Source organism: Filicampus tigris, chromosome 18 (genome assembly GCF_054856515.1).
Source record: "Filicampus tigris isolate MCC_2025a chromosome 18, RoL_Ftig_1.0, whole genome shotgun sequence".
Taxonomy (NCBI): domain Eukaryota; kingdom Metazoa; phylum Chordata; class Actinopteri; order Syngnathiformes; family Syngnathidae; genus Filicampus; species Filicampus tigris.
In genome coordinates, this window is record NC_141234.1 from 3,327,655 (window position 1) to 3,340,561 (window position 12,907).

A 12,907-nucleotide genomic window follows, 5' to 3' on the forward strand; every position below is an offset into this window, starting at 1 on the left:
CCTCTTTTCCACATCCAATACGGCGGCGACGTTAACATACGTTTAGCAATCAAAGTGGGCTCATGGACGTTTGCATCTCGACGGTAACGACGCACTCGGGTCACGTGATTTCAGAGAAAGCCAAACTAGCGCTTCCTTGCTGTAGTTACCGCTCGCTACCAGGAGGAGGGCGTCGCTGTTTTCACCACAAATCTCACAACCACTTGTGCTGCTTTTCACCCCATCTGACGTCTTCTCACACACACACACACACACACACACACACACATACATTTGCTGTCGTTTTAGCAACAGATGCAGCATGACGGAAGTGAACTGGTTTCCATTCGGGTCTAAAATGAATCGCTGCCATCAAACTCGAACGGGCACTATCCAGTTTGAGTGCTGTCTGATTGGCTCAGGTGGGGTAGTCAAAAGCGAGTGCTGCGTGACGTCATCGCCACGCTGTACTCTGATTGGCTCGGGTGGGGTTGTCAAAAGCGCGTCCTACCGTTTTTTGTCAGCCTTTCGGACGGGCAGCCGCCCCTTTGACTTGTTCGTTGCCCAGCTCGATGAAAACAGCAAAACAACTTTTGATGCCAGCTATGAATGTATTTTTCCTCTTTGTTGCGGCTGTACAAGTGCACAGCGTGACGCCTGGTAAGTGCGCTTTTTAAAATAACTTTATTATCCCATTGCTGTCGCTTGTCGCTCTTGATTTTGAGGCCAGGCCTCAAGTTTTTCATTTTCTTCATTTGTCCGCTGGGTAATAAAGTTGATCAACTTAAAAGACGACACAAATAAAGATGATGCACACCAGCATGGCAAATAAATATGAAATATGGAAAAGCTAACAGGCAGCCGTGAAATGTTATACTGTGTCCTTCTAGAAATCACATTTATATTTCTTTGTCTGTTCGACGTGGGGGGTAATTGCTAAAACAATAGAGTTACACTTCAAATGCTCTAAGCCGTCACATTGTCACAAGTAGAAAAAACCCGAGTGTGGGTCGTCACTCTCACGGGCGGGGAAGGTTGTGAGAAACAATGCGCCGAGATCGAGATGAAATCAATGACGTCAAGTGTGTCGACGTTCACACTGCAGGCAGAATTATTTGAAAGAGGAATTGCGCAAGATTGCTGAATGTAAAACAAGTGAATAAAACGGGGGTCATTTTCCTGTTTTTCTTCCAGCTGGTCACACGCTCGAGTATTTCCTGACAGCGTCCTCTCAAGTTGCAAAGCTACCCGAGTACTGGGAGGTCGCGTACGTTGACGGCGTTCCGATTTTGCACTACGACAGCAACGGCAGGAAAATGCAAATCAAACAGGACTGGGTGAACAAAATCACGGCAGACGATCCACACTTCTGGCAGAGACAGACGCGGGGCGGTGTTGAAGCTGAGCAGGTCTTCAAAGTCAACATTGAAATTGCTAAAGAGCGCTTCAACCAAACTGGAGGTTTGTTTCCCTTCAACCTTCTTCTAATGAAATTCACCTGACGCGCTCAAACAAACACGTCACTGCTGGCTTCTCCTGTCGCTTCATCGTGTGTGCGTGCGATACTTTCAGGTGTTCACATGTTCCAGGAGATCTATGGCTGTGAGTGGGATGACGAGACCGGTGAGGTTGACGGTTGGGATGACCACAGTTATGACGGAGAAGACTTCATATCGTTTGAGGTGAAGACGATGAGATGGATCGCAGCCAATCAACAAGCTGTCATCACCAAAAACAAGTGGGAACAAAGGGAAAGATTGAGTCAACACAGAAAGCATTTTCTCACTGAGATTTGTCCAGCTTTTTTGGAGAAGCATGTGAGCAATGGGAGGGACTTCCTGATGAGAACAGGTGCAGCGGCCTCTCACACCTTCGAGCCTCACACTCTCGCCATGGTTCGCCCTCTCACACCTTCTTTCATCCTGGCCCACGTGTCCGTCGTTCGCCTCTCGCCCTTTTGGCCATCTTCTGTCCTCTCACACCTGGTCTCCAATCTTTGGATGCCCCCCAGTGTTTGTACTCTTGCACGTTCGCTCCCCTCTTTCACTCATCCTCGCATGCTGTTTTCAGTTCCACATTCGAACCCACATACTCTCAAGATCCCTCACATATTTCTTCCATCCGTCCTTCTCCGCACATTTTCTCACGTTGTCTTCATGCCTACTCTCTTCAACTTTCATCCTCTCACAGGTTCATCATTCGCCTGTCCTGTTTTCCTTCCATCTTGAGTCACGTCACTCATTCTCTCATACTTTTCGCGTTTTCCTCTCTCACGTCTCTGTTGAATTTGCTCTCACATTTGCGCCGCCCTTTGTCCTCTCACACATTTGTCATTTTCCATCTTTCATCCTTTCACACTTTGTCTCCAGCTCTAGTCCTCTCAGACATTGTCGCAATGTTTCTCCCTCTCACACATTTTCATCGTCTTTTGTCCCCTTGCGACTTCCATTTCCTTTTTCTTCCCCTCTTTCTATCTTGCAGATTCTCCTTGTTGTCTCGTCCACATTTCTTTCCTTCTCTCGCACATTCTCTCCATCTTTGGCTCCTTCCATCTTTGCTCCCTCACGCCTTCTCTCCACCTCCGTGTGCAGAGCTTCCCACGGTGTCTCTGCTGCAAAAGACGCCTTCCTCTCCGGTCACCTGCCACGCCACCGGTTTCTACCCCAGGGCGTCGGCCCTATTTTGGAGGAGGGACGGCGAGGAGATCCACGAGGACGTGGAGATGGGGGAGACCCTCCCCAACCACGACGGAACCTTCCAGACGGCGGCCCACCTCAAAGTGGGGGTGACGCCCGACGTGGAGGGCAAGTACGAATGCGTGTTCCAGCTGGCCGGCGTCGAGGGAGACGTCGTCGTCAAGCTGGAGAGAGGAAGCGTCCTGAGCAACGCGCGCATCCAAGGTGACCGGCGCCCACCCGCTTGAATTGTCGCGTGTCGGGCACGGTGGCCGACCGGCGTCTTGACAGCAGTCGGTCACGTGTTTGTCTTCATCTCTTGCTTGCCTTGTGAAGAAGGAGAAGACCGAAAGAAGGCGGTGGCCATCGCTGTCTCCTTGGCGGTCCTCGCTCTGGCGGCGGCGGCGGCGGCGGCGGCGGCCGTCCTTGCCAAGCGTCACGCAACCAGACGAGGTGAGCGACACAAATGTTTGGCTGACCAAAGAGAAGATTTTTGGCCTCGTGCCGTTTGTGACGGAAAGTAATCTTCTCTTGTTTCTCTTTCATTTCAGCCAAATACTCTCAAGCTTGTGAGTAAATCCTTTTTCTGTTTCCTTAGAGTCAAAATAAACCAGGCAGTGCTCAGAAGCCCCCGTTTAGACCTTTGCCACCCAAGTGTGAACGAGGGGTCACTTGACATGTCCCAAATTGAGATTCAACTGCTCTCTTTGCTCATCAGTACAGCACTAATTTAGTCATTCTATATGCTGAGGATATAAATTAGGGAACATTTGGATGTGGATTCTTGTGCACTATTTGCTCTGCTCTTCCTCCAGGTGCTGGACAACAACAACAAAAACAACAAGAAGAAGAACAACAACACTATTTCAACCCACACTGACTGTTCAAACAGCAAAAAGTACGATATTCCCTTTCACCCCTTCTGAAGCACCGACACACACTGTAAACGGACTCACAATTCGCCCCTCGCGGGTGAAGCCTGAGGGCATCCATCTTGCGTTGCCAGTGATGCTTACCACTTCCGCTTGTTTTTCGCTGAAAACACCGTTCTCGGTGCATGTTTTATGCAGAAGGCGTGTCCCTGTTTCCATGGACGCTAAAAACATTTATCCGATTCGCGGACTTGCGTGCTCATGCACTTTCAATCGGGGGAAAAAAAACCTATTTTGACATGCGCGGATTGACCAAACATACCAGAAGTAGTCATAGAAGAAGCCGTAGCGACTGCTGTGTCAACAAAACATCATTCCGTCCATTTTCTTCTCCAAACCTTAGCGTTATTTCGCTACATTTTTCCCCGTTTGCACTTTTACGTCGAGTTAACACTTCCTAACGGAGCTTCAAATATCCCATTTCAGTCGCCATGTCTTTCGCACTTTGTGCTACCACTAGCTTCCGGGAATAACAGAAACGCGTAAACACAGACACGCGCAGTAAACATTTCTGAATATGTTTTCATGTGAGCCGCTCGGATTAACAATCGAAATTAAACCACCCCTCTCGTTTGGAACAATATTCACTCATTGGAATGGACTGAATAGTCCCAACGGGTCGTGTACACAAAGCCTTTTTTTCCGATCGGGCTTTTAATCCGAGTAAATGTCGCCGTTGTTGATGCTAACACGATGCAGTCGAATCTTTCAGTAGCACTTGAAGATCACTACATTCTTAGCGATGAAATGTGGTTGTAGCACTTAACAGACTTTTTGGTACAACCGTTTTTGCCGTGTCGACAGGCAAAGTGAAATTGCAAGATGGCCGCCAGTGGCTTCATTTCTCGCTACGGCGAGTAAGTGGCATTGTGAGTCCATTCATTTAAAAAAAAAAAAAAAAAAAAGTCGTTCTTTAGGGGTGGGGGAGTCGACCGAAGCAATTCCCTCTCTGTATTCGAGATGAAGTCATGCCTTTTCTTATGTAGTTTCTCGGCGTTTTCCAAGCCATTCATTAGTAGGCACTTGAAGTGAGTACTACAAATCGTTCTGTGAAATCCATCCAGATGTGGTCGGGTGGGCATAAAAAGGTCCCTTGGTATTTTGTCACCAAGTCAGGGCGAGACGCGATCGTTTTCGTGTGCAGTCTGCATCTCGTTTTGATGTTAGGCTTGCTGTTTTGATCCACAGGCATTGCAATTGTATTATAGTTTAGACCAAGTTAAATACAGCATAACAAAACGATGGAGCCTATAGTCACTGTCACCATTTGCACCTTGATCTGCCCTCGGAAAATTGTACATTTGTTTTTACTGACTTGAGGACATGTAGTAGAATTGCAATGTACCTGTTTTTTTTCAACTGTGCAGATGCCAATTAATTCTTCTAGAACAGCTATCGCTGCATAAATGTTTTTCTTGGCTTATTCCACCACCCTCGCACACGGTTAAAGCACGCGTATCGTGTAATTCGTCTCGTCTTCATGTTGGTCTCTATTCTGACGCTTCCTCTCCTGGGAGTTTCAATGTTGTTTGGTGCAATTCCATTTTTGGCCATTGGGGGGGGCAGCGCGCCATTATTTAAAATGAAGAGAGAACAGCAAGCTCAGCATTTTAAAAATCCCCTCAAAAATGATAGTAACATCGCGTGTCCTAACACGCGAACAAGCAGGCAATCAGTCATCTTTGAAAAGCACAAATTTATTAAAAAAAAAAAAAAATTTTAGTAAGAGTTAGATGTGAGTACATGCGTATAGTGGCCATCTTCAGACAACAAGGTCTTGTCTAAAAATAAACAATGAACCAATTGTGTGTTATACTCTGTAAATAAGCTTGTACACAAGCCAATTTGTAGGGTTGACAATAACTGAGTAGGATCAAGCACATACATATCATAAACATTCCATAAAATTATATGCACGTTCCGTCACTTCAGCACACACCTGAGAAATGCTACAGTAGCTAACTAGCAAGACCACTCCCACCCGAGAGTGATTAACTATTGACATTTGGTTACACCCCCCCCCCAGGGAAAAAAAACACCAATGACACCAATAAATAATATATTTTTTCTTTTGCTAAACTGCTACGTTAGTCATCCACAACTGGATTAGTGGACAAAAAGTCAGTAAGGTGAGTAGCACTTGAGGTTCCAGGGCGTAGTAGTAACACAAATGATGACCTGAATTTTAATGTCTTGATTAATTTTCATTTCGATTAATCAATGACATGCCCCTTTTTTTTTTTTTTTTTCTTCAGTCGAACCCCAGGGTTCTCTTCTCCACCTTTGAACTTTTAACTAGTTCTGATTTTAATAAGTCCCCACAGAGACCAACAGATGCTCTCTGTGAGGACTTTGCAGACCACTTCAGAAGTAAAATCGATGACATAAGATCCAGTCTTTTAGCCCGTCAAAACACAAGTTTTAATAAACCCGGACAATCATATTTACATGAGGAAACACTGGAAAGTTTTGCCCTGGTTGATGCAAGGACACTTGTTCGAGTTTTCTCCCAGGTAAACCCAACAACCTGCCTTTTGGATCCAATTCCCACATTTCTTTTTAAGACATTTTATGGATTTTTTGAAGAACAAATTTTAAATATAGTCAATTGCTCTCTTCAGACAGGCGTCTTCCCCGCTGCCTTTAAAACGGCGGTGGTGAAGCCCCTTCTGAAGAAGAGCGGTTCTGACCCGAGCGTTTTTAATAACTACAGACCCGTATCCAACTTGCCGTTTTTAAGTAAGATTTTAGAAAAACTGGTTTTCATCCAGTTGAATCATTTTTTAAATACAAATAATATTTTGGAGAAATATCAATCTGGTTTTAGGATGAACCACAGTACGGAGACTGCTCTTTTAAGGATCTTAAATGATATTAGGTGCACTGCAGACGTGAGAAAACTCACAGTCTTGGTGCTACTGGATCTAAGCGCTGCTTTTGATACAGTAGATCACCAAATTTGATTAAATAGACTTAAAAATCTAGTGGGCATCTCTGGTACTGTTTTTGACTGGTTTTATTCCTATCTCACAGACCGATATTTCTTTGTAAGTATGGATACTTGTTCCTCTAAAACTCATGAAATTAAATGTGGGGTTCCTCAAGGTTCGATTTTAGGCCCCTTACTTTTTAATCTTTATATGCTTCCCCTCGGGGATGTCATCAGGGGACACGGCATCAGCTTTCACAGCTATGCTGATGACACGCAGCTGTATATTGCCGTGTCTCCTGATGACACAGGACCCATTGATACCCTTTTAAATTGCGTTTTAGATATCAAGTCATGGATGGCAGATAATTTCCTACAGCTCAATGAGGACAAGACTGAGGTTTTAGTTATCGGTCCCGAAGGTCAGAGAGAGAAGCTTTTACCAAAACTACACATTTTTAATCCCTCACACTGTGTGAAGAACCTTGGCGTCATTTTTGACTCTGAGCTCAGTTTTATTCCTCATATTAAAAATGTAACCAAGATTGGTTTTTATCACCTTAAGAATATCGCCGGAGTCCGCCCGTTTCTCTCTCAGGCTAACACGGAAGTGCTGATGCATGCCTTTATTTCCTGTCGTTTAGATTACTGTAATGCCCTGCTCTCTGGCCTCCCGAAAAAGAGCATTTCACCACTGCAACTACTGCAGAATTCAGCCGCTCGGTTGCTGACGAGAACCAGAGGGCGGGAGCACATTACGCCAGTTTTGAAATTGCTGCATTGGCTCCCTGTGTGTTTCAGGATCGATTTTAAAGTACTTTTATTAGTTTATAAATGTGTTAATGGTCTTGGCCCATCTTATTTATCTGATTTGCTTTTATCATACCAGCCCTCGCGGATCCTGAGGTCCTCTGGCGCCGGCCTTTTATTTATTCCAAGGGTGGGGACCAAAATGCATGGCGAGGCTGCATTCAGCCATTTTGGTCCTCACCTTTGGAATAGCCTGCCAGAGGATGTCATGTCTGCAGAGACTGTTGATATTTTTAAGAGGAAGCTCAAGACACACCTTTTTAGTTTGGCTTTCAACAACTTTTAAATAATTTATCTTTTCTTTTGATTGAAGATAATTCTATGTTTTGCTTTGAATGTTTTAAAGCACTTTGAGTTGCATTTTTATGTATGAAAAGTGCTATATAAATAAAATGTGATTGATTGATTGATTGATTGATTGAGTCCAGTCACATTCCTTCAACTGCCTGTTGCTTTCAAGGAGGTGACTTCGTTCATGCCGAAGCACGTGACTACGATTTATCGACAAGCTTTATTTTTTTTCAATTCTTTTTGTCATGTTATTGGATAAACACTAACACATACGTGACACATTAGCGTGCTGGTATATGTTGCATTTCTTATTTTTTCCAAGCATTGATGATTTCTATAATTGCGTCCACCGCTGCCAAACTTAAAACACAATTGCTAATACTGCTGGTGAGCCACAAATGTAGCAACAAAAATGTGTGAAGGAGGTGAGTGTGTCTGTGACTGTGTGTAGTGACGATGATGATGATGATCAATGCAGTTGATCGACAGCCCAAACACGAGGCCGGCTGCTCCTCCTCAGCCACTGCGGGAGCTCACCTGCAACGAGGAGAGATGACAGAAGGAAGGAGGCGGAGTTATCGAGTTCCTTCCTAAAATAGCACCTGTTTTAAAATCCTGAACGGCCAGTCAGAAGCCAGAAGGAAGTCATTTCCAGAAAAGGCACAGATATGGGAATTGGAGTGAATTTGTGAGTTCAGGTTACAAATGAATTGCGCACTTAAATATAAACTTAAAGAAGCATGAATTTATTCATGTTAAGTAATTGGTAAATTGATTTATTGAAAGTTAAAAATATAGCTAAATATATATTTTAAATCGTTGGTTGATTTTAATAACTATAAATAATATGGGCCCGTAACATTAAAATGAACAACTTCCACATTTTGCTAAATAATACAAAATGCATTTATCTGATTTAGAGGCACAACAATCAAGTAGTCGATGAACACGTTTATTTGAAAACAATTTTCAGAATTCATTAATCGTTTTGGGACTTTAAAATTGTCCAAAGGTAAATACTTGAATGATTTTTGTCCAATTTCTGACAGGCTAAACTAGTCATTGAATGACAACCAATTTGTGCATTTTCTGAACGGTTAATTTCTGTTTTGGAATAATAAAGGGTGCGAAGTTAAAAAAAAAAAAAGATTTATAAATTAATTGAAAAAGCAATCAACAGATTAATCAATGATTAAAATAATTGTTAGTTGTGGCCCTAATCTGAAAACTTGAGCAATGGGAGGGATAAATGGTACAATAATCAATTCTCAACATGTCACATTGGCCCAGCACTAGTTCAGTCAACGTGTGCGTGCAAGTGTGTGACCTGGGCGATGTTGACCCCAGTTAGCTTCTCTAGTGTTTCGGGGAGTCGGGTCATGATGTCCAGAACCTCGGCGGACAGTTTGGCGGCCCCCACTTCGCCTCCGCTGGACACCATGGTCACTTTGTTGGCTTGGCACAGAGGCTTGCTGATCTCTTCCGCCATCTAGTGGAAGTAAGTGCAAAAAGCGCCTCAAGTACGTCAATCCACCATTTTCTGTTTGGGTGAGCTGGAGTCCACCCGGGACTGGTGCGTGTCTCACCAGGGGCAGTTTCTCCAGCAACATGTCCACCATGGCGCCGTCGCCGTACAGCTGGAAGGCTTCGGCCTTCTTGGCCATTTGCTCGGCTTCGGCGCGGCCCTTAGCCTCCACGGCAAACGCCTCCGCCTCGCCCTTCATCTGCCGGCGGAAAAAAGAAAAGTGTCAACAGTTTACGTTTTTGTTTTTATCTGTCGTTTTTTCTGCCCTCCCATCGGTGCATTTAAAAAAAAATTTTTTTTTTTTTTTTTTAAAAAAGCGTGCACGACTGACCGCTGGGCCTCGGCCAGCTTCTCCAGGCGGTACTTCTCGGCCTCGGCGGGTTTCTTGACCTTGGCCTCCAGCTCCTTCTCCTTGCGCGTGATCTCCTGCTCCTGCAGCGTGATCTGCTGGCTGCGCTCCACCACCTGCACCTGCATGCGCTCCTCCTCGATGCGCTGCTTGGTCTTGGCCACCTGCAGCTGGTAGGCCATCTCCGACTCGGCCTTCTTGGTGTTCACCTCCACGTCGTACGCCGCCTTCTTCAGCTCGTAGTCGCGCTGCGCCTTGGCCATGTCGATCTCGTTCTTGTACTGCGCCGACACCTTCTCCTGCATGGCGTGCGCCTCCTGCGTGCAGAAGTTGTAAATGAAAATATATATATACATGTATACAGTACTAGTATAAGTGTGGACCTGGTTTGTTGCTAGGCAGAGTTCACGGGGCACAATCAGATCTGCCCTATGAACAATCCAGTGCTGTCTCCTACAGTACATTTGGTAGGAAATTTTCATCTTCCCTGTGTCCTACTCCAACAGTTGGCGTTATTGAAGGAAACATGCTAGCAAAGGTCACGCAACATTCTGCTAGCACGAGCGACCTAGCGACGTAAACGTTTGCGCGTGTGCGGTTTCATGCCGTCGAGTGTATGTCGCGTTTTGATGTGTGTGCTCTTTTTAGAATCTGAACTTGCTGGAATGGACATTTTTTAGCCCAATTTTGCCCTTTTTTTTCCTGGCAACTCAAAAAATGAAGACTTGCAATACGTTTGGGTGGGCATGGGCAAATTGGGTCCTACCTAGTATTTACTTTTTATTATTGGTCAATTTTTTTTTCTCCCAAAAATTGGTTTGTAAGAATGTATTTATTTTTCAAATTACATAATTATCGTATAATATTTCTAATTTGTTTTGTAAATAAGGTAGTTTGTGCAGTAACTTTTTAAACTTAAAAAAAATAGTCAATTAATAATGTTACTCATGTTTTCTACACATAATCATTTCTTGATTTATTGTAAATAAAGCGTAAAATATAACCTAATTACATGTGTAATTTTAAAATTAAATTAGTTCATTGCTTATCAAATTGAGTACAAATGAAAAATGAGCATACACTTTTACGATACCTATTTTGCATACACAGACCACGCAAGTTTGTCCAGTCGTGCTTGAGAGAGAAGGATTTTTTTGTTGTTGTTTTTTTTTGTTTGTACACTGGCTGTCAAAAAATGCCGTTTTGGTGACTATTTATTTTATTAATACTGATGTTAACGTGGCTGCTGATGAAATGCGAAGAAAGTGCAAAGGCTGCTTGTCTTGAATGTATTTTAAAACTGACGCCTGTTCAGAGTCATCAAAATGTTGTCCTCCATCTTGTTTTCAGCAAGAGTACAACTGTGGATAACTAAGCAGGCATTTTTTTGTGTAAATGTTATGTTGCTGATATTTATACTGAAGATTTATACATATATAGCTAAGTCCACCACTTCAGGACAAAGGCGTCCAAACGTAAAAGGAGTCATCTTTTGTACAGTTTTGCGGGGTGGCGTTAATCTAATGTGTTTAACACAATTGGGGTTTTTTTTGTTGTTGTTTTTTTTGTTTAAATATGCCTGTTTCTTGAGTGAAGACATACTTGGCACATTTTGGAAGGCTGTTCTCGTGGCTTATTTGTGCCAAAATTAAATCCATATAAAAGCAATCAAAAGTTGTTCTTGTCTCCCTGCTTGTCCTGTCTCATATTACGACTAAATATTTCTCGTTGTTAGAGTCCCACTGGTGGTTTGCGTAAGAATCACTGCCTAAATTTACAGTGAATCCCAGCATGCAGTCCTAACCTATTAGCAGATATTTTTTTTCAACATTTTGTGTAGAAGGATGTTTTTGTTTTTTTCAGATGGCAGTCAACCACCACCCCCCCTTTTTTTTTATGGAACATGCTTATTGATAGTTTATCTGCTTTTTTTTCTTTTTCTTAATTTTGTGTTTGATCAGGAGCTGGTTTCACTGTCCAAACGTGCAGTATTGTGCACATACAGGACTTCATAGCTTTAGCCACAAAGGTAACACATTCTATTGGCGAAAATTACATTTATAATAGCCAAAACGTTAATAGCTACGTTGGGAATCAAACAAATTTAGTTAGTAGAGCAACACATCACAACACGGGTAGACATGGACAAGTGCTTGGTTTGTATGATTTTTATTTTATTTATTTATTTATTTTAAATCCTCAACCTAAAACAATGTTGGCCACCTGAGGGCAGTATCCTGCATCTTTGAAGTGATGATCGGTGTTTTGAAATTGTAGTCACTGTCAGTGTCTTCAGTCAAAACGGACATTTTCTCGTTTTGGGACCTTGTCCCCTGTATAATTAAAAAAAACGGCCTGGATAGATTTTTGTTGTTGTTGATGCGTTGTTTTTAATTTTTTTTGTTTTTTTGTCAACAGCTCTTTACCGGTGATGCTCTCTGCTTTCCATCAGCAGGTTCTCCTCATTTGGAAGTTAATTTTCAAACATAACTTTACTTCACATCACACTCCAGTATGGAATAAAAAAATCAGTTTATGAGTAGGCATAGATGATTAGAGGGGTGTGGGTGGTTGCTCATTTCCTTGGCGGTAATGGGGACCTGGTACAATGTGAGAGAGTCTTTATATTGGGGTGAATTGTTGTTATTTTTTGTGATAAGGATATTGCAATCCTTGAGCATGTATTCTTCCCTCTGCGATTCGGTATGGGGGCTGTTTTTAGATCAAAACACACTTTTCTCCTTTGGAGTCCAACAGGTTGTTGCTTTTGGTGAGAAAAAAAAAAAAAAATCCCTGTATTGTCCCTGTACCAATGTGTTGTTATCGGGGAAGTTCTTTCTTAAAAATGTAGACATTTCAAGACGAAACTGTTTGAATCATTGGATCGATGAGTTTATTTTGCGGTATAGATCTTTGAAATCTGTGAAGAGTAAGAAAACCTTTGAATTTCTTTCATTGATCAAGAGACCTCGTTTACGGGAAATGGGCGGTACGTCTGAGTGGTGTGGAGGCGGGTTTCAAGCCAACATTGTGCTGTGCACATACAGGATTTCATAGTATTGGCCACAAAGGCATCGCATTCTCTTGGCAAAATGATGTTACAATGGCCAAATATGATCCAAAGTCATTGGCTGTGTTGGGATTCACGTTCTAAACTAACCAATGAGTTGCGATGGGCAAAATATCCTTAATATGAAAGGAGAGCAACACAAATGGACAAAAAGAGTTGTGCGTTCACTTTGTAAAACACACCATAAACAGCTTGAAGATTTTTGGGGAATTCTGCCAACCTGCTTTTTGTTTTCAATGAGTTAAGTTGAATGATCTGCCAATATAAACTGTAGCGATTATACAGTCGGGAATAAGTCATTTGGAAAACCATAGCTCAGCCTTAAAAGCTTTACCAAGTGCCCCTCT

At 43.0% G+C, this 12,907-nt stretch overlaps 2 protein-coding genes across 14 annotated transcripts; one reads left to right on the forward strand and one right to left on the reverse strand.

Annotated features, from left to right (window-relative positions):
- The first annotated feature begins 497 nt into the window (after positions 1-497).
- On the forward strand, positions 498-7,735 carry LOC147132016 (major histocompatibility complex class I-related protein 1-like). Of its 13 annotated transcripts, XM_086015033.1 has the most exons (9): positions 498-639; positions 1,174-1,440; positions 1,552-1,717; positions 1,780-1,830; positions 2,571-2,879; positions 2,991-3,107; positions 3,206-3,223; positions 3,470-3,552; positions 5,842-7,735. In XM_086015033.1, the coding sequence occupies exons 1-9, from the start codon at positions 552-554 to the stop codon at positions 5,871-5,873; spliced, it is 1,131 nt and encodes a 376-aa protein (XP_085871159.1). In that variant the 5' UTR covers positions 498-551; the 3' UTR covers positions 5,874-7,735. The 13 variants fall into 13 exon arrangements, with proteins under 13 accessions (XP_085871159.1, XP_085871150.1, XP_085871157.1 ...); XM_086015024.1 differs by having other exon boundaries at positions 3,470-7,735; XM_086015031.1 differs by having other exon boundaries at positions 1,552-1,830; positions 5,842-5,867.
- Positions 5,268-9,861, reverse strand: LOC147132017 (flotillin-1-like). The gene is made up of 4 exons (XM_086015103.1): positions 9,421-9,861; positions 9,203-9,340; positions 8,944-9,105; positions 5,268-8,153 (listed from the first exon to the last, which is right to left on the reverse strand). Exons 1-4 carry the CDS (start codon positions 9,844-9,846, stop codon positions 8,133-8,135), a joined length of 747 nt encoding a protein of 248 aa, XP_085871229.1. The 5' UTR covers positions 9,847-9,861; the 3' UTR covers positions 5,268-8,132.
- Positions 9,862-12,907: the final 3,046 nt, after the last annotated feature.